Source organism: Sus scrofa, chromosome 9, assembly GCF_054392235.1.
Source record: "Sus scrofa isolate SSC_HxYL_T2T_F1_AM1 chromosome 9, Sscrofa_HxYL_maternal_Yorkshire_Landrace_v2.0, whole genome shotgun sequence".
Classification (NCBI taxonomy): domain Eukaryota; kingdom Metazoa; phylum Chordata; class Mammalia; order Artiodactyla; family Suidae; genus Sus; species Sus scrofa.
The window spans coordinates 1,989,021-2,007,026 of NC_139391.1; the positions used below are offsets into that span (position 1 = coordinate 1,989,021).

General features: G+C 37.8%; 2 protein-coding genes across 2 annotated transcripts in view; one reads left to right on the plus strand and one right to left on the minus strand.

Moving 5' to 3' along the window:
* Window positions 1-18,006, plus strand: part of OVCH2 (ovochymase 2) — a 500,449-nt gene that overhangs the window by 411,517 nt on the left and 70,926 nt on the right. The window lies entirely within an intron of this gene.
* Window positions 5,123-6,103, minus strand: LOC110262259 (olfactory receptor 5P76-like). Its single transcript, XM_021102642.2, has one exon. The coding sequence runs from the start codon at window positions 6,065-6,067 to the stop codon at window positions 5,123-5,125; it is 945 nt and encodes a 314-aa protein (XP_020958301.1). The 5' UTR covers window positions 6,068-6,103.

An 18,006-nucleotide genomic window follows, 5' to 3' on the forward strand; every position in this document is an offset into this window, starting at 1 on the left:
TGCAAGTGTGGGAATGGTCAATTCCAACATCAACAGGCAGTTTAACAGGTTGGAAATTCCAGTAAGAGTTAATGTCCTACTCTTGAGGCCAAAGGTAGCCTGCAGACAGAATCCCTCTTATTCAGTAGACACAAAGTTTTTTTTATCTCGTAAGGCTTCCAACTGATTGAACAAGGGATGTCTACATTATGGAGGGTAATCCATTCCACTCAAGACTACTGTTACAGATGTTCACCATATATAAAAAATACCCTCGTGGCAATATTTAGACTGGCCTTTGGCCAAAGAACAGGTTACCATAGCATAGCCCAGCTGACACCTAAAATTAGCTATGCCAAGATAAATACGTGTACAAACTGGATGCTAGAGACAGACCTGCTGACCACGAAAATGAAGATAAATAGGCGAACAATCTTGAACTAAAAACGTATAAGACTTTGTGATTGAATATACGTGTGTGAAGGGAAAAAGAGAAGTACATCATCAACCACAGGAGAAGAAATGAGAAAGAACTGACTGCATGGAGACGAAGCAACATGCTGCTAGAAACCGATGGGTCCACCAAGAAATCGAAAGGAAAATTAAAAAATAGCTTGAGACCAATGACAATGAAAACACAACTATCCAAAGTCTTGGGAGACGACAAAAGCAGTGCTTAGAGGGAAGTCCACAGCAGCACAGGCCTTCCTCAAAATGAAGAAAAATCTCAAACTGACAGCCCAACCTAAAAAATTAGAGCAAGAACCAACAAAATCTACAGTCAACAAGGAAGGCAATCATAAAGATCAGAGAGGAAATCAATAATAGGGATTCAAAAAACAATAGGAAAAATCAATAAAACCAAGAGCTGAACGGGTAAACAAATTTGACAAATTTTCTAGACAGCCTCACCAAAAAGAGGAGAGAAAAGAACTCAGACAAACAAAATAAGAAATGAAAAAGAGAAATCTCAATGGATACTGCAGAAATTACCAAAAAAAAAAAAAAAAGAGAGAGAGAGGATACTATGAACAATTATGTGCCAACAAATCTGGTAACCTGGACGAAATGGACATCTCTCTAGGGCCATACTGCCAGCCAAAACTGAATGAAGAAAAAACAGGTCACCTGCACTTAGAGTGGGTGAAAATGAGATCCCGTTGTGTAGCATGGGGACTGTATCTAGTCACAGCGATGGAGCAGGACGGAGGACAACGTGAAAAGAAGAATATGCATATCCGGATATAGGTTATATATACATACATGTACACACACACACATATACACATATGACAGACTTGGTAACTTAGCTGTACAACAGATACTGACAGAACATTTTAAATAACATATAATCGAATAAATTAAAATTAAAAAGAAGAAAAAGATCAATTGAACAGACCAAGCACTAGAAATAAAATTGGATATGTAAAAAAAAATTCCCTACAAAACTGTCCAGGACCAGATGACTTCAGAGGCAAATTTTCCTAAACGTATAAAGAACTTATATCAAACTTCTTGAAATTTTCCAAAAGCTTGACTAAGAAGGAACACTCCCAAAGATATTCTGTGAAGCCACTATCACCCCAAAACAGACAAAGATACTACCAAAAAAGAAAATTATAGACCAGTATCTTTGATGAATATAAACACAATATTTTTCAACAAAATTTTAGAAAATTATAGCCCAATATCTTTGATGAATTTTCATGAAAAATTCTCACCCAAATCCAGCAACATTTAGAAAAGATCATACACCACAGCCAAGTTCATAAGGATGGTTCAACACAGGCAAATCCATCAACATCACACACCACATTAACAAAAGAAAAGTCAAAACCCACATGATCATCTCAACAGACGCAGAAGAAGCATGTGTCAAAGCCCAGCACCCATTCATAACAAAAAAAAAAAACCTTACCAAAGTGGGGGTAGAGGCAACAAGTGTCAACATAATGACAGCCACTTACGACAAACCCACAGCCAGCTCTCAATGGAGAAAAGCTGAAAGCCATCCCACGAAAACCTGGAACAAGACAGGGACGTCCACTCTCACCACTTTCATTCAACATAGTGTTGGAAGTCCTAACCACAGCAATCAGACAAACAAAAGAAATAAAAGTACCCAAATTGGAAGAGAAGAGGTAAAATTGTCACTCTATGAAGATGACGTGATAATTTATATAGAAAACCCTAAGAACACAACCCAAAAACTACTCAAACAGATCAATGAATACAGCAAAATAGCAGGATACTTTATTAACATTCAGAAAACGGTTGCATTTCTGTCTGCTGACAATGAAATATTAGAAAAGGAATATAAAATACATTCACTTTTAAAATTGCACCCCCAAAAAGTAAATACCTAGGAATAAACCTGACCAAGGAGGTGAAAGACCTATATGCTGACAACTACAAAACATTAATCAAGGAAATTAAAGAGTATTCAAAGAAATGGAAAGATATACCATACTCCTGCATTGGAAGAATTAATACTGTGAAAATGGCCATATTACCCAAAGTAATCTACAGGTTCAAAGCAATCGCTGTCAAATTACTCATGACACTGTTCTCAGAACTAGAACAAACAATCCAAAAATTTATGGAACTATAAAAGACCCAGAATTGCCAAATCAAACCTGAAGAACAAAAACCAAGCAGGAGGCATAATTTCCCCAGACTTCAAACAATATCACAAAGCTACAGCAATCAAGACAGTGTGGTACCGGTACAAAAACATACAGACAGATCAATGGAACAGAATGGAGGACCCAGAAATAACCCCAGACCCCTACGGTCAGTTAATCTTCAACAAAGGAGGCGAGAATATAAAATGGGGAAAAAGTCTCTTCAGCAAGTGGTGCTGGGAAAAACTGGACAGCTGCATGTACATCAATGAACTGGAACACACCCTCATGCCATGCACAAAAATAAACTAAAACTGGCTTAAAGACTTAAACTTAAGACAAGATTCCATCAAACTCCTAGAAGAGAACATAGGTAAAACATTCTCTGACATCAACCGTACAGGTGTTTTCTTAGGTCAGTCTCCCAAACAATAGAAACAAAAACAAAAATAAATCTGTGGGACCTGATCCAACTGAGAAGTTTTTCACAGCATAGGAACCCCCCCCAAAAAAAAAACACAACCTATGGAATGGGAGAAAATACTTCCATACAAAGCAACAGACAATTAATCTCCAAAATATATAAATAATTCATACAACTCAAGAGCAAAAAAAGGCAAAAGACCTTAATAGACATTTCTCCAAAGAAGACATAGGTGGCCAACAGGCATGTGAATAAATGCTCAACTTCATGCTAATTATTAAAGAAACGCAAATCAAAACTACAATGAGTTACCACTTTACATGGGTCAAAATTAGTAAGTCTATGAAAAAAAAATGCTGGAGAGGGTGTGGAGAAAAGGGAACCCTCCTACACTGCTGGTGTAAACTGGCACAACCACTATGGAAAACAGTATGGTGGTACCTCAGAAAGCTAAATATAGAACTACCAGGTGATACGGCCATCCCATTTCTGCACATATATCTGGACAAACATTCAATGAAAAAGATACATGTATGTTCATTGCAGCACTATTCACAATAGCCAAGACATTGAAAAAACCTAAATGTCCATCGACAAATGAAGGCATTAAAGGTGGAATACTACTCAGCCATAAAAACAAACTTAGGCCATTTGCAGCAACATGGATGCAGCTTAGCAGCACTAAGTGAGTATGTCAAAAAGGGGAAGATGTATACCATATGATGCCACATATCTGGAATCTTATATATGACACAAATGAAGATAGCTACAGAAAAGAAACAAACCCATGGATATGGAGAACACACTTGTGGTTGCCAGGGGGACGGGGAGGAAGTGGGTTGGAATGGGAATTGGGGGTCAGCAGATGCAAGCTCTAGCATCTGGAGTGGAAAAGCAATGGGATCCTCCTGTATAGCCCCGGGAACCATGTCTAATCACTCGTGATGGAACAGGGTGGAGGATAATGTGAGAAAAGATTGTGCCTACTGCTGGATCACTTTACAGCAGAAATTGACAGAACTTACAAAGGAACTGTAATTTAAATTAGAAAAAACAAAAGAAAAAATAGACCAAAGAAGAAAAAAAGTTACAGCTCACCGTCAGGCTTCTGATTCAATGTATTGGTTGAATGATGGTGCCTCTTATTGGGATATGGAGCATTGGAAGGGAGCAAGTTGTGGCTGGAAGGGTATAATTAGTTTAGTTTTAGACTCGTTGTGCTTGAGACTCAACAGACAAAAATATTTCAGTTGAAAGCACTAAGTAGAGGACAGGGAAAGAGAAGTAAATATTGGTATTATCGGTATATATAGGTAAGTTAAACTTACCTGTTAAACAGAGGAAACACAACCTAGTTCCCTCCAGCTTCCTTAATAGACTGTGCATCTAACCAGGAACAAGCCACTTAGATTGTTGATTTACTCCCTAGGAATTTAAGAAACCTGTTTATTTCCACCGAGAGGGCACCTGTTTTGACGTGACAGAAAAATTCACAGGTGGTTTGCTCAAGGGCCTCTCATCCTGTTCTTTTATGGGTTATTTATAAGTAGACTGGCGCTAGAAATAAAGAACACAGGCTAGAACTTATGGGTCCACAAACCACATTTCTGGTAGATAACCCTCCTGCAAGAACACCTCCAGTACATTTACTGTCTAGTTCCACTTCAGTGCCCCGCAGATGATAACTGTGACAGTTATCACCGTAATTATCATGCTGATTTCAGAGTAAGCCACTGTTAAAAATGGATATGGTCTTAAAGATGCAGAGGCACAAAACCCTTAACTTGCGGCAGAGAACACCTTTTGGAAAGCTATGAATACACATTCGAAAGAATCTTCAGCAGATCAAAGCATGTTTTCATGTGAACAAATTTGTGTTTCTTATGATAACTTCAATTTTACCCTATTAAAGGAAACTCACTATTGCCCTCTGATTTACACTTTGATATCAGAAAACTCACCCCCCACCATTACCAAAGAGCTCCATACAGGATAATTACATATGGACCAATATACGCACATCACAGCTCTCCAATTTTTACTATGCTATTTCCGGTTTTTTATTATGCCAATTCCTACAAAACAATAGGGTTCACTAAGAAAATGTTTTTCTGCCAAGCTGTCTCTTCAGAGCCCCCTTAATCTCCTTGCTCCTCAGGCTGTAGATGAGGGGGTTCAGCATGGGGATCACCACCATGTAGAACACAGACACCACCTTGTTCTGGTCAGTGGAGTAGCTGGACTTGGGCATCACATAAATGAAGGTGATGGTCCCATAGAACAGAGTGACCGCGGTGAGGTGGGAGGTGCAGGTGGAGAAGGCCTTGTGTCTACCCTCAGTGGAGGGCATCTTCAGGACAGTGCTGAGGATGTAGATGTAGGAAATGGCTATGACAACCACTGTGACCACAATGATGGAACCAGCTATAAATGAGGGTACAACTGCAGGAATAGTAACATCAGAGCAGGAGAGTTCCAGCAAGGGGGCAACATCACAGAAGAAATGATTGACCCGATTTGGTCCACAGAAGAGTAAAGAATAGAAGGAAATCGTAAAAGCGAAAGCATTGAGAAAACCACCCATGTAAGACACTATGAGTAACTGAACACAGACTTGTGTGGACATCTTCGTGGAATAGAGCAGTGGGTTGCAGATGGCCACAAAGCGGTCATATGCCATGGCAGCCAGAAGGAAACACTCCGTCGACCCGAAGAAAGCACATGAACCCAGCTGGACAGCACATCCAGGGTAGGAGATGGTATTTCTCTCCACCAGGAAGTTTACAAGCATACTGGGTGTGACAGAAGATGAATAGCCCATGTCAGCCAAGGCCAAGTGGCTCAGGAAAAAATACATGGGATGATGGAGCTGAGGAGAGAGTCTGACAAGAATGATTGTGCTGAGATTGCCACATATGGTCACCAGGTAGATACACAGGATGATCACGAAGAGGACGGTTTGCAGGGTTGGGTCATTTGTTAAGCCCAATAACATGAACTCTGTCACTGCAGTGTGGTTCCCCTTTCCCAGGAAATCCATGAGATGACATAGTTGCTGCCAAATGAACCTGCGATGAAACACTGCATTAGAGAAGATGTGGTTCAATGATTCCATTTTCACTAATATGTATGGAAGTTACTATAAGCACATAAATTTCCCAAGAGAAGTTTGGAGTTGTTTTATTGCAGATTCCAGATTTTGTATGTATACAGGATGGGTCTTCTATATTCAAGAAAATTATTCTTAGGGAAAACTCTAGAAAACCTGCTTCAAATACTGTATATGTTTAAATATTATGTATTTATAAATTGTACTTAATGTGACTTCAAAGCTAAAGATGTATATAATTAGGGCTTATGAGACTAGAAAAAGGAATGATCAATATAACAAAAATATTAAAATATATAAGGATTATGCTATGGGGACTCAAGGAATAGCTAATATTTACTAAATGCTTATTAAATGATGGACACAATGTTAAGAATTATAAATGCTTAGTCCTACTTTTAATTTCCATGAAATAATATTAAAAGGTTTTTGTGTAACCCTGGAAACTGTCTGGTCACGTATGATTCAGCGTGATAATGTGAGAAAAAGGAATGTATACATGTACGTGTGACTGGGTCACCATGCTGTACAGTAGAAAATTGACAGAACCGTGTAAACCAGCTATATGGGAAAAAAATAAAAATCATTAGAAACCATTTAAAAAATAAATAATTTTTAAAAAGATAAAAGGTTTTTTTCTATGTACAGAAAGCGGTAGGATCAACATGTGAACCCCAGGCAGTTCAAATCCAGTCCATTCCTTACGTAGCTATGCTCTAAATGAAATTAAACAATATTTAGGATGACGTCGAGTCTTTTGGAAATGGATGGATAACAAATGACCCTTCTCCTGTCTGACAGCTAATGTGTAAAAGAAGTGCCTGGCTAATCATGAAGGTTAGAGTTTCTGTCAGTCAAACAAGACATGTATTGAAAAGGAGAAGTACCATTTTCTGGATAGGGCAAAGAAGAGAGAGAGAGGAGTTCCAAACTAAGGTTATGAATGAAGTTACCTATTGTAAATTGATTGCTCATTTATAATATTTGCCATTAAAATATTGTTTCATGAAGTGGTTTGAAATACCAATCTAACTACAATGCAAAACATTATAGGGTTAATAACTAGGACATAATAAAGTACATTTATGCAAGCAAATCATTTCCTAATGTAACAGTGTTTTCTCATTGGAGTATTAGAGGATAAAATAATATTGGTTTCAACATGATATACAGCTGAATTCAGATCCAGTCTGAAAAGTTCAGGCATTTACCCAAGTTCACCCAGTGAGTGGCCAGGTTTAACCTCCTCTCCATGTTTTCTGGATTCATTTCCTTCACTTTGTCCAAAGTCTCTGGTTGCCTATAAGTTAAAGCCTCCAAGAATAATAAATAAACAAAGGAAGTCTTTCCACGGATAAGTTCAAACAGTAAGCCTCCAACACATCTCAAAGCTAGAGAATCTATGAGTTTAATGGCCAAGGGCCAAGTGTAAACGGTGTTGAAAGAGCATGTGAGTTTCTGACATTTGGGGTGGAAAAATGAGGAATCCTAGTCTCGCGAATTATGCTTGTTTACGCACACTAAACAGACTGTAGAAACTTGGGTTAGTTCAGCCGAGGTTATTTGAGAGCTGACTGCTGGACTGCATCTGCCCCAGCTTGTGAACACAGATGCACCTTCACAGTACAATGTTTTCCGATGGTAAATGAACATCAGCAGGACAGACTAACGCACAAAGGCAAAACCTTACCTCTTGAAATAAGAATTGCTTCATGTTATGGCAATAAATTCAAAGTCATTATTCTTATACAGCAGCCATGCTCTCTTTTATTGTTGTTTGCCTTTGGGGATAAGTCTCTGAAGACGTTAGAGATTCAAACGTGAATCCCAAAGCTCCAGGGATCACGATCCCGTTCTCAAGTGAGTACTGAGCAGCTCACTTCAAACAAAAACAGCTCTGTTTAAGGTTCTGTCAATTCTGAAGGAGTCAGTTTTTTCGTTTATGTCTAGATTTCCATGAACTTTCCATTGGTCGTTATTGAGAGTAAAATAATAAATTATCTTATAGCCAAATATTGATTCTAAGTTGACTTTGCTATTTCAGGCTGAGGCATACTAAGCATCAAATGTTAAGCAGTAACCTTAATTTCTGTAGTTCCTGGTGGTCCAGTAGGTTGAGGAATCGGCATTGTCAGTGCTGTGACTTGGGTAGCTGCTCTGGTGCAGATTCAGTCGCTGGCCAGGAATGTCCTCATGCTGTGTGTGCAGCCCAAAAATATAGTAACTTTAGCTTCATTTCTTCAATGTGCACTCATTTGTGTGATTTATAGTGAGATATGTAAGCGAGTTCATTAGGTGTCTTGGGGAACATGGAGCAGAATGCCATGTAAAGTTGAATTTTAAATAACAGTAACTTAGGATGTATATATTTTTTTCCAGCCGAAGATGTAAGATGAAAATCTTGATGGATGTCGATAGGGCACGTTCCCTGTAGGTCAGTGAGTTAAGGATCTGGCACTGTCACTGCCACAGCCTGGGTCACTGCTGTGGCATGGATTTGATCCTAGGCCTGGGAACTCCCACATACTGCAGGTCCAGCCAAAAGAAAGGTTGTAGATTGACAACGATGAAGGAAAAGGAGGTTTGAAGGACTTCCAGATCAGACATAGTCTACAGGCCTCAAAGGAAAGTCTAGTAGTTTATGGTTTCTTTGCCTAGAAGGATGATGGCAGAAGTAGCTATTTTCAACGTGAAGGCTCAGTCTAAATACTCTTGCTAATCCCAGTTTCAGAAAGTCTTGTCTCACCCTCCTGAAATGCATATGCTTTGACGGATGTGCTACTAACCAAGTTTTCCTCTGACTTTACTCTTTGCTACGCACTGAACTTCATTTCTCATTTCACCCTCACCATACGTCGGTGAGCTAAGTATTCCCATTATCCTAATTTGGGACAGAAGAGAGAATCGAGGATTAGTTTAAGATACTTGTCCAAATGTACTCCACTGTTTAAATTATATCCAAGTTTAAATTCAGGCCCAACTGAATGCTGGAATGTGGACTCATTCCACATTCATACATGATTATGTAAAAGAATCATACATGATGATCAAATGGGATTCATCTCAGGGATGCAAGGATGGTTCAATGTACACAAATCATTCGGTGTGATACACCACACTAACAAGTTGCAGAATAAAATATCCCATGATCAGCTCACAGATGCATAAGTTGTTTTTCACAAAATTCACTGAGGATAAAAACACTCAACAAAGTAGGTGTAGAAGGAACATACCTCACTATAATAAAGGACATCTACCACCCGGCCACTGCTCTCCTCATACTCAATGGAGAAAAGCTGACAGCATTTCCTCTAAGGAACAAGACAAGGATGCCTGTCTCAACACTTCTATTAAACACAGTATTGGAAGTCCCTGCCACATCAAGCAGACAAGGAGAAAATGAAAGGAATATAAACTGGAAAGGAAGAAGAAAAACTGTCCCATTTACAGATGACACGGCGCTCTATAAAGAATACGTATTCTTTACCGCTACTGTAGCCGAGTCAGTTTCAAGATTTCAGTGCCTCCTGAAGACCCACGTTTCCCAGCTAGTCCCCACCCTCGACACCCTGCCTAAATCCCTAAAACTGGCTAAACCTAAATCCTGGTCCTGAGCACTCTGCCAGCACTCGGGATCTCGATTTCCCCATATGTGCTCCCCAACGACTAACACAGGTGGGTCTTACCCCATGAATTCCTATCAAATGCGTCCACTTGTCTCCGTCTCAACACTGCAATAGCTGTCCTAATTGATTTTCCTATATGCATAACTGGCCTTCCACATAGCAGCCAGAGTGAGTGATTTGAAACAGTAATTTAACACATTGGTTTTAATGCTATCAAAGAATTACATGTCTTCGTTAAAATGGTTCAAAGGGAAAGCAGTGGTCCGTTCCCTCTTCCTTTAAATATCCAACATACAGCTCCCTGCAGAGAACCACTTCTGAGGCTATATCATGATTGAATTTCCTCAGTATCTGTAGATAATATGTTTTAATAAAAAATAATTGGAATTTCTATACATATTCCTGCTATTTTCCCATTTATTTAATGTGAACATAATTGATAGGAAAATATAGCTGTTTTTTTTGAAGTCTGAGAGAATCATTAAATATTTTATTTGTTGAATTTATTTTAACAAGGAGAGAACTGAATAATCAATGGGTTAACTATCAAAAGGGAATAAATTTAAATTTCACATTCTTTTGAAAAGATAAAAAATAATCATTTCTCAGAGCCAGAAAGGAATATATTATAGCGGTGTCAAGTTTCAAAGTTATATAACAATAAAGTAGAATTTCATGTGTGACTTTATTACTAATAAGCAACTCACTCAACTTTATGCTTGCAAAGTTAAGAATAAATATAAATCATAATGCCCCCCAAAAAATACTCCAGGATTTTAGTTACCTTAACTAATGACTATATATACATATTTCAACATTTTATTCATATTTATAAACAAGACATAATGGCCAGCTCAGTTCATTGCTGTCTCAAAGACTGATACTTAGAACTTCTTTATCTTTCAAGTGTCCAGTTATTAATACATGTTCTCTGGTTCTAACTTTAATTTTAATCTAGGCTGAATTTAATAACATTGAGTTTAAAATTTATATTTTTTAGCTTGTACCTCTGTTATTGATACAGAATTTTTATATATCCAATCCATTGGCATTCTTCACACCTCCACCATTCACGTTAGAACAAACACACATATATCTGCCACTCCTTTAACTCCTTCAACATAATTATATTTTTATTCCCATTTTATTAAACTTTGAAATGCTATGTAGTATACATCTCACATTTAATTGTTTTGCCCTAGATACAGAAAAAGTCAAAAGAACCCTATTCTGTGGAGATAAAGACAGCTATCTACCTTTACTCCTCTTCCGAAAATTGGCTTCTTTTTTCCTGGCACGTGGACCTTGACACGTGTTTTCCAATTAGGATTAAATGTTATGAGTTCCATAAGCTAATTATACATGATTAAATTAAATACATGTTTATACTATTGTGACCATGTAAATAATATTCACCAGGGTGAACCTGGACTTTTTCTGAAATTATATCCTTATCTGTTATCTTCCCTCTCCCTGTCCTGCTTCCCTGATTCCCTTACCAGTTTCTCTTGGGAGCACCGCCTTAATAAATCACTTTAAAGCAAATCTTGGAGTGCCCATAGTGGCTCAGTGGAAACGAATCCAACTAGTAACCATGAAGTTGAGGCTTCTGTCCCTGGCCTTGCTCAATGGCTTAAGGATCCGTCATTGCCATGAGCTGTGGTATAGGTCACAGATGCTGCTTGAATCTGGCATAGCTGTGACTGTGGCATAGGCTAGCAGCTACAGCTCCAATTCAACCCCTAGCCTGGGAACTTCCATATGCTGCGGATGCAGCCCTAAAAAGACAAAAAAAGAAATATGAGGAACTGCTGGAGATGCTGACCATACACACTTGCACTTTCCTCCTAAAGCCAGCTTCTACATTTGAGATAGATGCAAGTTGGCAGTGGGATGGTTGGTGCAGGAAGATGAAACTTTAAAAGGATACAGTCACAGAAAACCAAAAATAATGGCAAAATACTATACCCAACCATCATATAGAACTGAATATTTTACCACGCCAGCAGGTATCCCAGGCATGTATTTTGGGGAAAACAATACTCACAGGTTTTCTCATTCGAAGCCAAGAGACAGCACAGCCAGAGGAACCACCCTAACTGAGAAGCCTCATGACCACGGTCTCAGGACCCACATATCATATAATACTGTCATACGTGGATTCAGGGTCCTCGAAGTATTTCCCCCTTGTTAACCCGTAAGAACTTTGAGCTGACGATGGCCTCTTGGGTGGTTGGGTTCCTGGTTTCTCTGTGCATTGTCATCACTGTACCCAGCTTGTCTTTCCGTGACTCCCACACCAGCGAGCACTCCTGTGACATCCTGCCTGTGGTCAGCCTGAGTTTTGATTTACACTTCTTGTCATGAAATGAGTCTTTTGGTGCTCTCCCCCTTTGTGTTGGGGGGCAGCTTTATTTTCGTGATGACTTTTTATGTCTTCATTGGGTCCAGAGTTATGAGGGTGCCTTCTGCCAAGGGGAGGTGTAAGGCCTTCTCCACCTGCTCCTCCCACCTGACTGAGGCGTGCCTACACTGTGGGTGTGTGGCTTTGTCTATTTGAGGCCCCAGGATAGGGACGCGTTCTGTGAGTATATGCTGATGGCCGTGACACATACAGTACTGACCCCTCTGCTTAATCTCATCATTTACTGTCTAAGAAAGGAAGACATGCAGATGGCCTAAACCTCAGATGGTAAATAATAGAACCTTGAACATTTAAAACCCATGTTTTCGATAAATAAATGTAGAAAATGTGAAGTAGTCCCAATAAAATCATGACTGTGTATAGAAAATTTTTCAAATATTGTCTGATTACCTGATATGTCCTTGCATCACCATATTTCTGATACAAACAGGATACAGCTTAAAAATATTTTTTAAAAAACTCCCATATTTTATATATATATATATATATATATATATATATACACACACACATATATATACATACACACACACACACACACACACACACACACACATAGTCTTTTTATGGCCACACCCACAGCATATGGAGGTTCCCAGGATAGGGGTAGAATTGGAGCTGTAGCCACCAGCCCAAGCCACAACCTCAGCAACACAGGATCCCAGCCATGCCTGCAACCTACACAACAGCTCATGGCAACTTTGTGTTGTTAACCCACTGAGCAATGCCAGGGATCAAATCTGTGTCCTCATGGATACTAAGCAGATTAGCTTCCACTGAGCCATGACAGAAACTGCTAAAAATATTTTTAAACTTGTGTGAGTGCATGTATATGTCTACACCATACGTGTATATGGTAAATCAGAACACAGTATTTTCTTGGCAGTTCATTGTTAGTGTATAGAAACACAATTGATTTTTTTCGTGTGTTGATTTTGTACCCTAAAACTCCACTGAATTCGTTAATTCTAACAGTTTGTGGTGGGTTTTTAGGATTTGCTATATATAAAATCATGCTACTTGAAAGAGAGACAGTTTTACTCCTATTCTGATTTGGATGCCTTTTATTTATTTATTTTATTTATTTTACCTTGCCCTAATTCCTCTGGATAGGACTTCCAGAACTATGCTAAAAATGAGTAGTGAGAGTCAGCATCCTTGTCTTTTTCCTATTCTTAGAATAAAAGCTTTCATTCTTTCACCTGAGTATGATTTTAGGTGCGGCCTTCCTATATATAGCCTTTTATTTTGCGGTACAATCCTATACCCAATTTGTTGAGAACTTTTTATTATGAAACTCCATTGAATTTCATAGATGCATCTATTGAGAAGGTCATAAGATTTTTATCTTTCTTACTATTAAAATGAAGCACATGTATAATTTGTGTATGTTGAACCATCCTTACATTCCAGGGATCTATGCCACTTTCACCGTGGTACATGGTCATTTTAATGTGCTGTTAATTAAGTGTGTTAGTACTTCATTGAGAATTTTTGCTTTTACGTTCATTAAGGAGTTGGCTTGTAATTTTATTTTCTGTAGTGTTCTCATCTGAATGGCATCAGGGTAATGTGGGTGTCATAAAATGAGTTTGGGACTATCCTCTCATTGTCAGATTTTGCAAGAGTTTGAGAAGGACCGGCATTGATTGATTTATTTATTTTTTTTTTGTCTTTTTTTTGTTGTTGTTGTTGTTGTTGTTGTTGTTGTTGTTGCTATTTCTTGGGCCGCTCCCGCGGCATATGGAGGTTCCCAGGCTAGGGGTTGAATCGGAGCTGTAGCCACCAGCCTACGCCAGAGCCACAGCAACGCAGGATCCGAGCCGCGTCTGCAAACCACACCACAGCTCACGGCAACGCCGGATCGTTAACCCACTGAGCAAGGGCAGGGACTGAACCTGCAACCTCATGGTTCCTAATCGGATTCGCCAACCACTGCGCCACGACGGGAACTCCGGCATTGATTTATTTAAATGTTTGGTATAACTCACCAGTGAAGTCACCTGGGCCTTGTTTTTGTTTATTGGGAGGTTTTTGATTACTGTTTCAATCTTCTTATTTGTGATTGGTGTTCAGATTTTCTGTTTCTTCAGGTTCGGTCTTGTTATGTTGTGTTTCTAGGAGTTTATCCATTTTCCAGGTTACCCAATTTGTTGGCATATCGTTATTGACGTTGTACTTCTGTGATACTAGTTTCAATGTCTTCTCTTTCATGTCTAATTTTATTTGACTCCTTGTTTTTCTTAGTTACTCTAAATAAATTTGTCAATTTTGTTGATCTTTTCAGTGATCCAGCTCTTAGTATATTTTATCTTTCCTATGGTTTTTCTGGTCCCTATTTCATTTATTTCTGCTCTTTATTTCCTTCCTTATTCTAGTTTTCAACTTAGTTTGTTCTTTTTTGGTTTCTAAAGGTGTAAATTTTGGTATTTTAATTGAGATGTTCTATTTTTTAATGTAGTCAACTTTTATTGAGAAATAATTGACATATAACATTATATTAGCATCAGCTGTATAACATAATGACTAAATACATATATATATTGCAAAATTATCACCACAATGTCTAGTTACATCTATCTTTTTTTCTTGTGATGAGAACTTTCAAGATCTACTTTCATAGAAAATTTCAAGTATACAGTACATTCGTATTAGCTCTAGTCACGTTGTGTGTTAGATTTCTAGACCTTACTCATCTTATAACTGAAAGTTTGTATCCCGTGACCAACATCATCCCATTTCCCCCACTCTTTAATTGCTGGCAATCACTTTTCTACTTTTTATGTACCTAAGTTCAACTTTTTTAGATTCTACATAGATATCATGTAACAAATTGTCTGTCTCTGACTTATTTCACTCAGCTTAATGTCCTCCAAGCCTATCCACATAAGCAAAAGGTATGCTTTCCTTTTTAAGGCTGAATAATATTCCATTGCATATATATCTGAATTTCCTTATCTGTTTATTTGTCAATGAATACAGGTTATTTACATATCTTGGCTATTGTGAGTAATGCTGCAATGAATATGGGAGTTCAGTTATCTCTTTAAGATATTAATTTAATTTCCTTCAGATATGTACCCAGAAGTGAGACTTCTCATTCATATTTTTAATTTTTTTCAGAAGCCTCTATACTGTTTTCCATACTGGCTACACCAATTTATATTCCCATGGGAGTTCCCTTTTCTCCACATTTCTCTAGTGCTTATTATTTCTTAGCCTTTTGAAAATAGCCACTCTAACACAAGTGAGGTAATACCTCATTATGGTTTTAATTTCCCTGAATGATTAATGATGTTGAGCATCTTCTTCATAAACCTATTGGCTGGTTGTATGTCTTCTTCGGGGAAATGTCTATTTAGTTACTTTAATTACTTTTTAATCAAATTATTTGGTAATTTTTCTATTTATTTCTGAGTTACTCATACATTCGGACATTAACCCATTATCAGATATATGTCGGCAAGTATTTCTCCCCCTCCACATGCTGCCTTTTCATTTTACTGATTGATAATGTGATACACTACACTAACAGAATACAGGATGAAAAACATATGATCATTTCAATAGATACAGAATGGCATTTGACAAAATACAACATCCTTTCCTAGTAGAAAGCTCTCAACAAATTGTGTATGGCAGCATTGTTCCTCAACATAATAAAGCTTACACATAATGAGCCCACAGTTAAAATTATACTCAGTGACGAAAGCCAAAAGCTATTCATCCCTCTACGATCAGGAACAAGTCAAGGATGTCTATTCATGTTGCTACCATTCACCATAGTCCTAGAAGTCCTAGCAAGAAAAATTAGACAAAATTAAAAATAAATAAATAAAAGGCATCCAAATTGAAAGGAAAACATAAAATTGTTCTGTTCTCAGATGACATCATGATCTTAGAAAATACTAAAAACTCCACAAAAAATTTTTAGAATTAATAGATTAATTTAGTAATTTTTCAGGATATAAAATAAATACCCCAAAAATCAAATGCCTTTGTATGTATTTAAAACACCCTATGAAACTTTACAAAAAAAGAGTACATACTATATGATTCCATTTGTATGAAATTCTGGAACCTGAAAAACTAAGCCATGGTGGAAAAAATCATCAGAATAATGAGAACCTTTATATGGGGGAAGTTCCTGGGCTGGGGTAGTATTCTATATGAAAAGAGGTGCTTGAGTTACACAGGTTAACACATTCGCCAGTACATAGCAGTCTTATACTTAAGATTCACATATTTCACTTTATGCAAATTTCCATAAAACTGCATCAAATAAAACATGTAAAAAATATTGAACTCTAGTGATAATATGTGTGCAAAACTATGAGGAACTATACTGTTATCTGAAATGTCCTTTGATATGTACCATAAAACTAGATGAATGGAGAGGTGGATAACTGTGGCTAGGACTCCCAAAACTGTGTTGAATAAGAGTGGTGAGAGGGGACATCCTTGTCTTGCTCCTGATCTTTGTGTAAATGCCTTTGGTATTTCAACTGCAGCTCTATTTACAATAGCCAAGACATGGAAATGACCTAGATGTTTATTGACAGATGAGTGGATTAAGAAGATGTTGTATATATATACAATGGAATACCACTCAGCAATGGGAAAGAATGAAATAATGCCATTTGCAGGAACATAGATGCAACTAGACAGTATCATTCTTAGGGAAGTAAGTCAGAAAGAGAAAGACAAATACCATATGACATCACCTATATCTGGAATCTAATATATGGCACAAATGAACCTTTCCCCAGAAAAGAAACACACAGAATTGGAGAACAGATTTATGGTTACCAAGGGGGAGGGAGACAGATGGACTGGGAGTTTGGATTTAATAGATGCAAACTATTGCATTTTGAGTGGATAAGCAATGAGATCCTGCTGTACAGCAAAGGAAACTATATCTAGTCACCTGTGATGGAACATGATGGAGGATAATGTGAGAAAAAGAATGTGTGTGTGTGTGTGTGTGTGTGTATGACTGGGTCACTTCACTGTGCAATAGAAATTGACAAAACTCTGAAATCAACTATAATGGAAAAAATAAAAACCACATTTAAAAAAGAACATGTGGTACCTATACACAATGGAATACTGCTCACCAAAAAAAAATAATAATGCTATTTGCAGCAATATGGATGCAACTAGAGATTATCATTCTAAGTAAATCAGAAAGACAAATGCCATATGGTATTACTTATATGTGGAATCCAAAATATGCTACAAATGAACCTATCTACAAAATAAAAATAGACTCACAGACATAGAGAACAGACTTGTGGTTGCTAAGGGGGCAGAGGAAGGAGCGGGGTGGACGGGGAGCTTAGGGTTAATAGATGCAAAATATTACATTAATATGGATAAGCAATGAGGTCCTACTGTATAGCACAGGAAACTATATCCAATCTCTTGGCATAGAATATGACGAAAGATAATATGAGAAAAATAATGTATATATATATGTGTGTGTATGTATGTCTGGATCAATTTGCTGTACAGCAGAAATTGGCGCAAAATTTTAAATCAACTATAATTTCTAAAAATCATCTATTTTTTCAAAAGAGATGGATAAGGTACAAAAAGATATGCGATAAAGCACAGGTAGTAAAATCTTTATGAGCGGCATAATGCATTTTCCAAAATCATGATAACAATAATTCCAGTCCCAGATGTTCTTCCAGAAATTTTTCACTCTCCCAGCAAGAGCTGAAATCTATTTCCATCTCCTAGAACCTGGGTGGTACTTTAAGGCCGTCTGCATGAAAAGAATTCAGCGAAGGCCGGGTAGGCTGTACAAGTCGATA

Bases quoted from the DNA above. Each gene is read 5' to 3' on its own strand.
- LOC110262259 (XM_021102642.2), bottom strand. From the start codon at position 6,067: ATGGATTTCCTGGGAAAGGGGAACCACACTGCAGTGACAGAGTTCATG.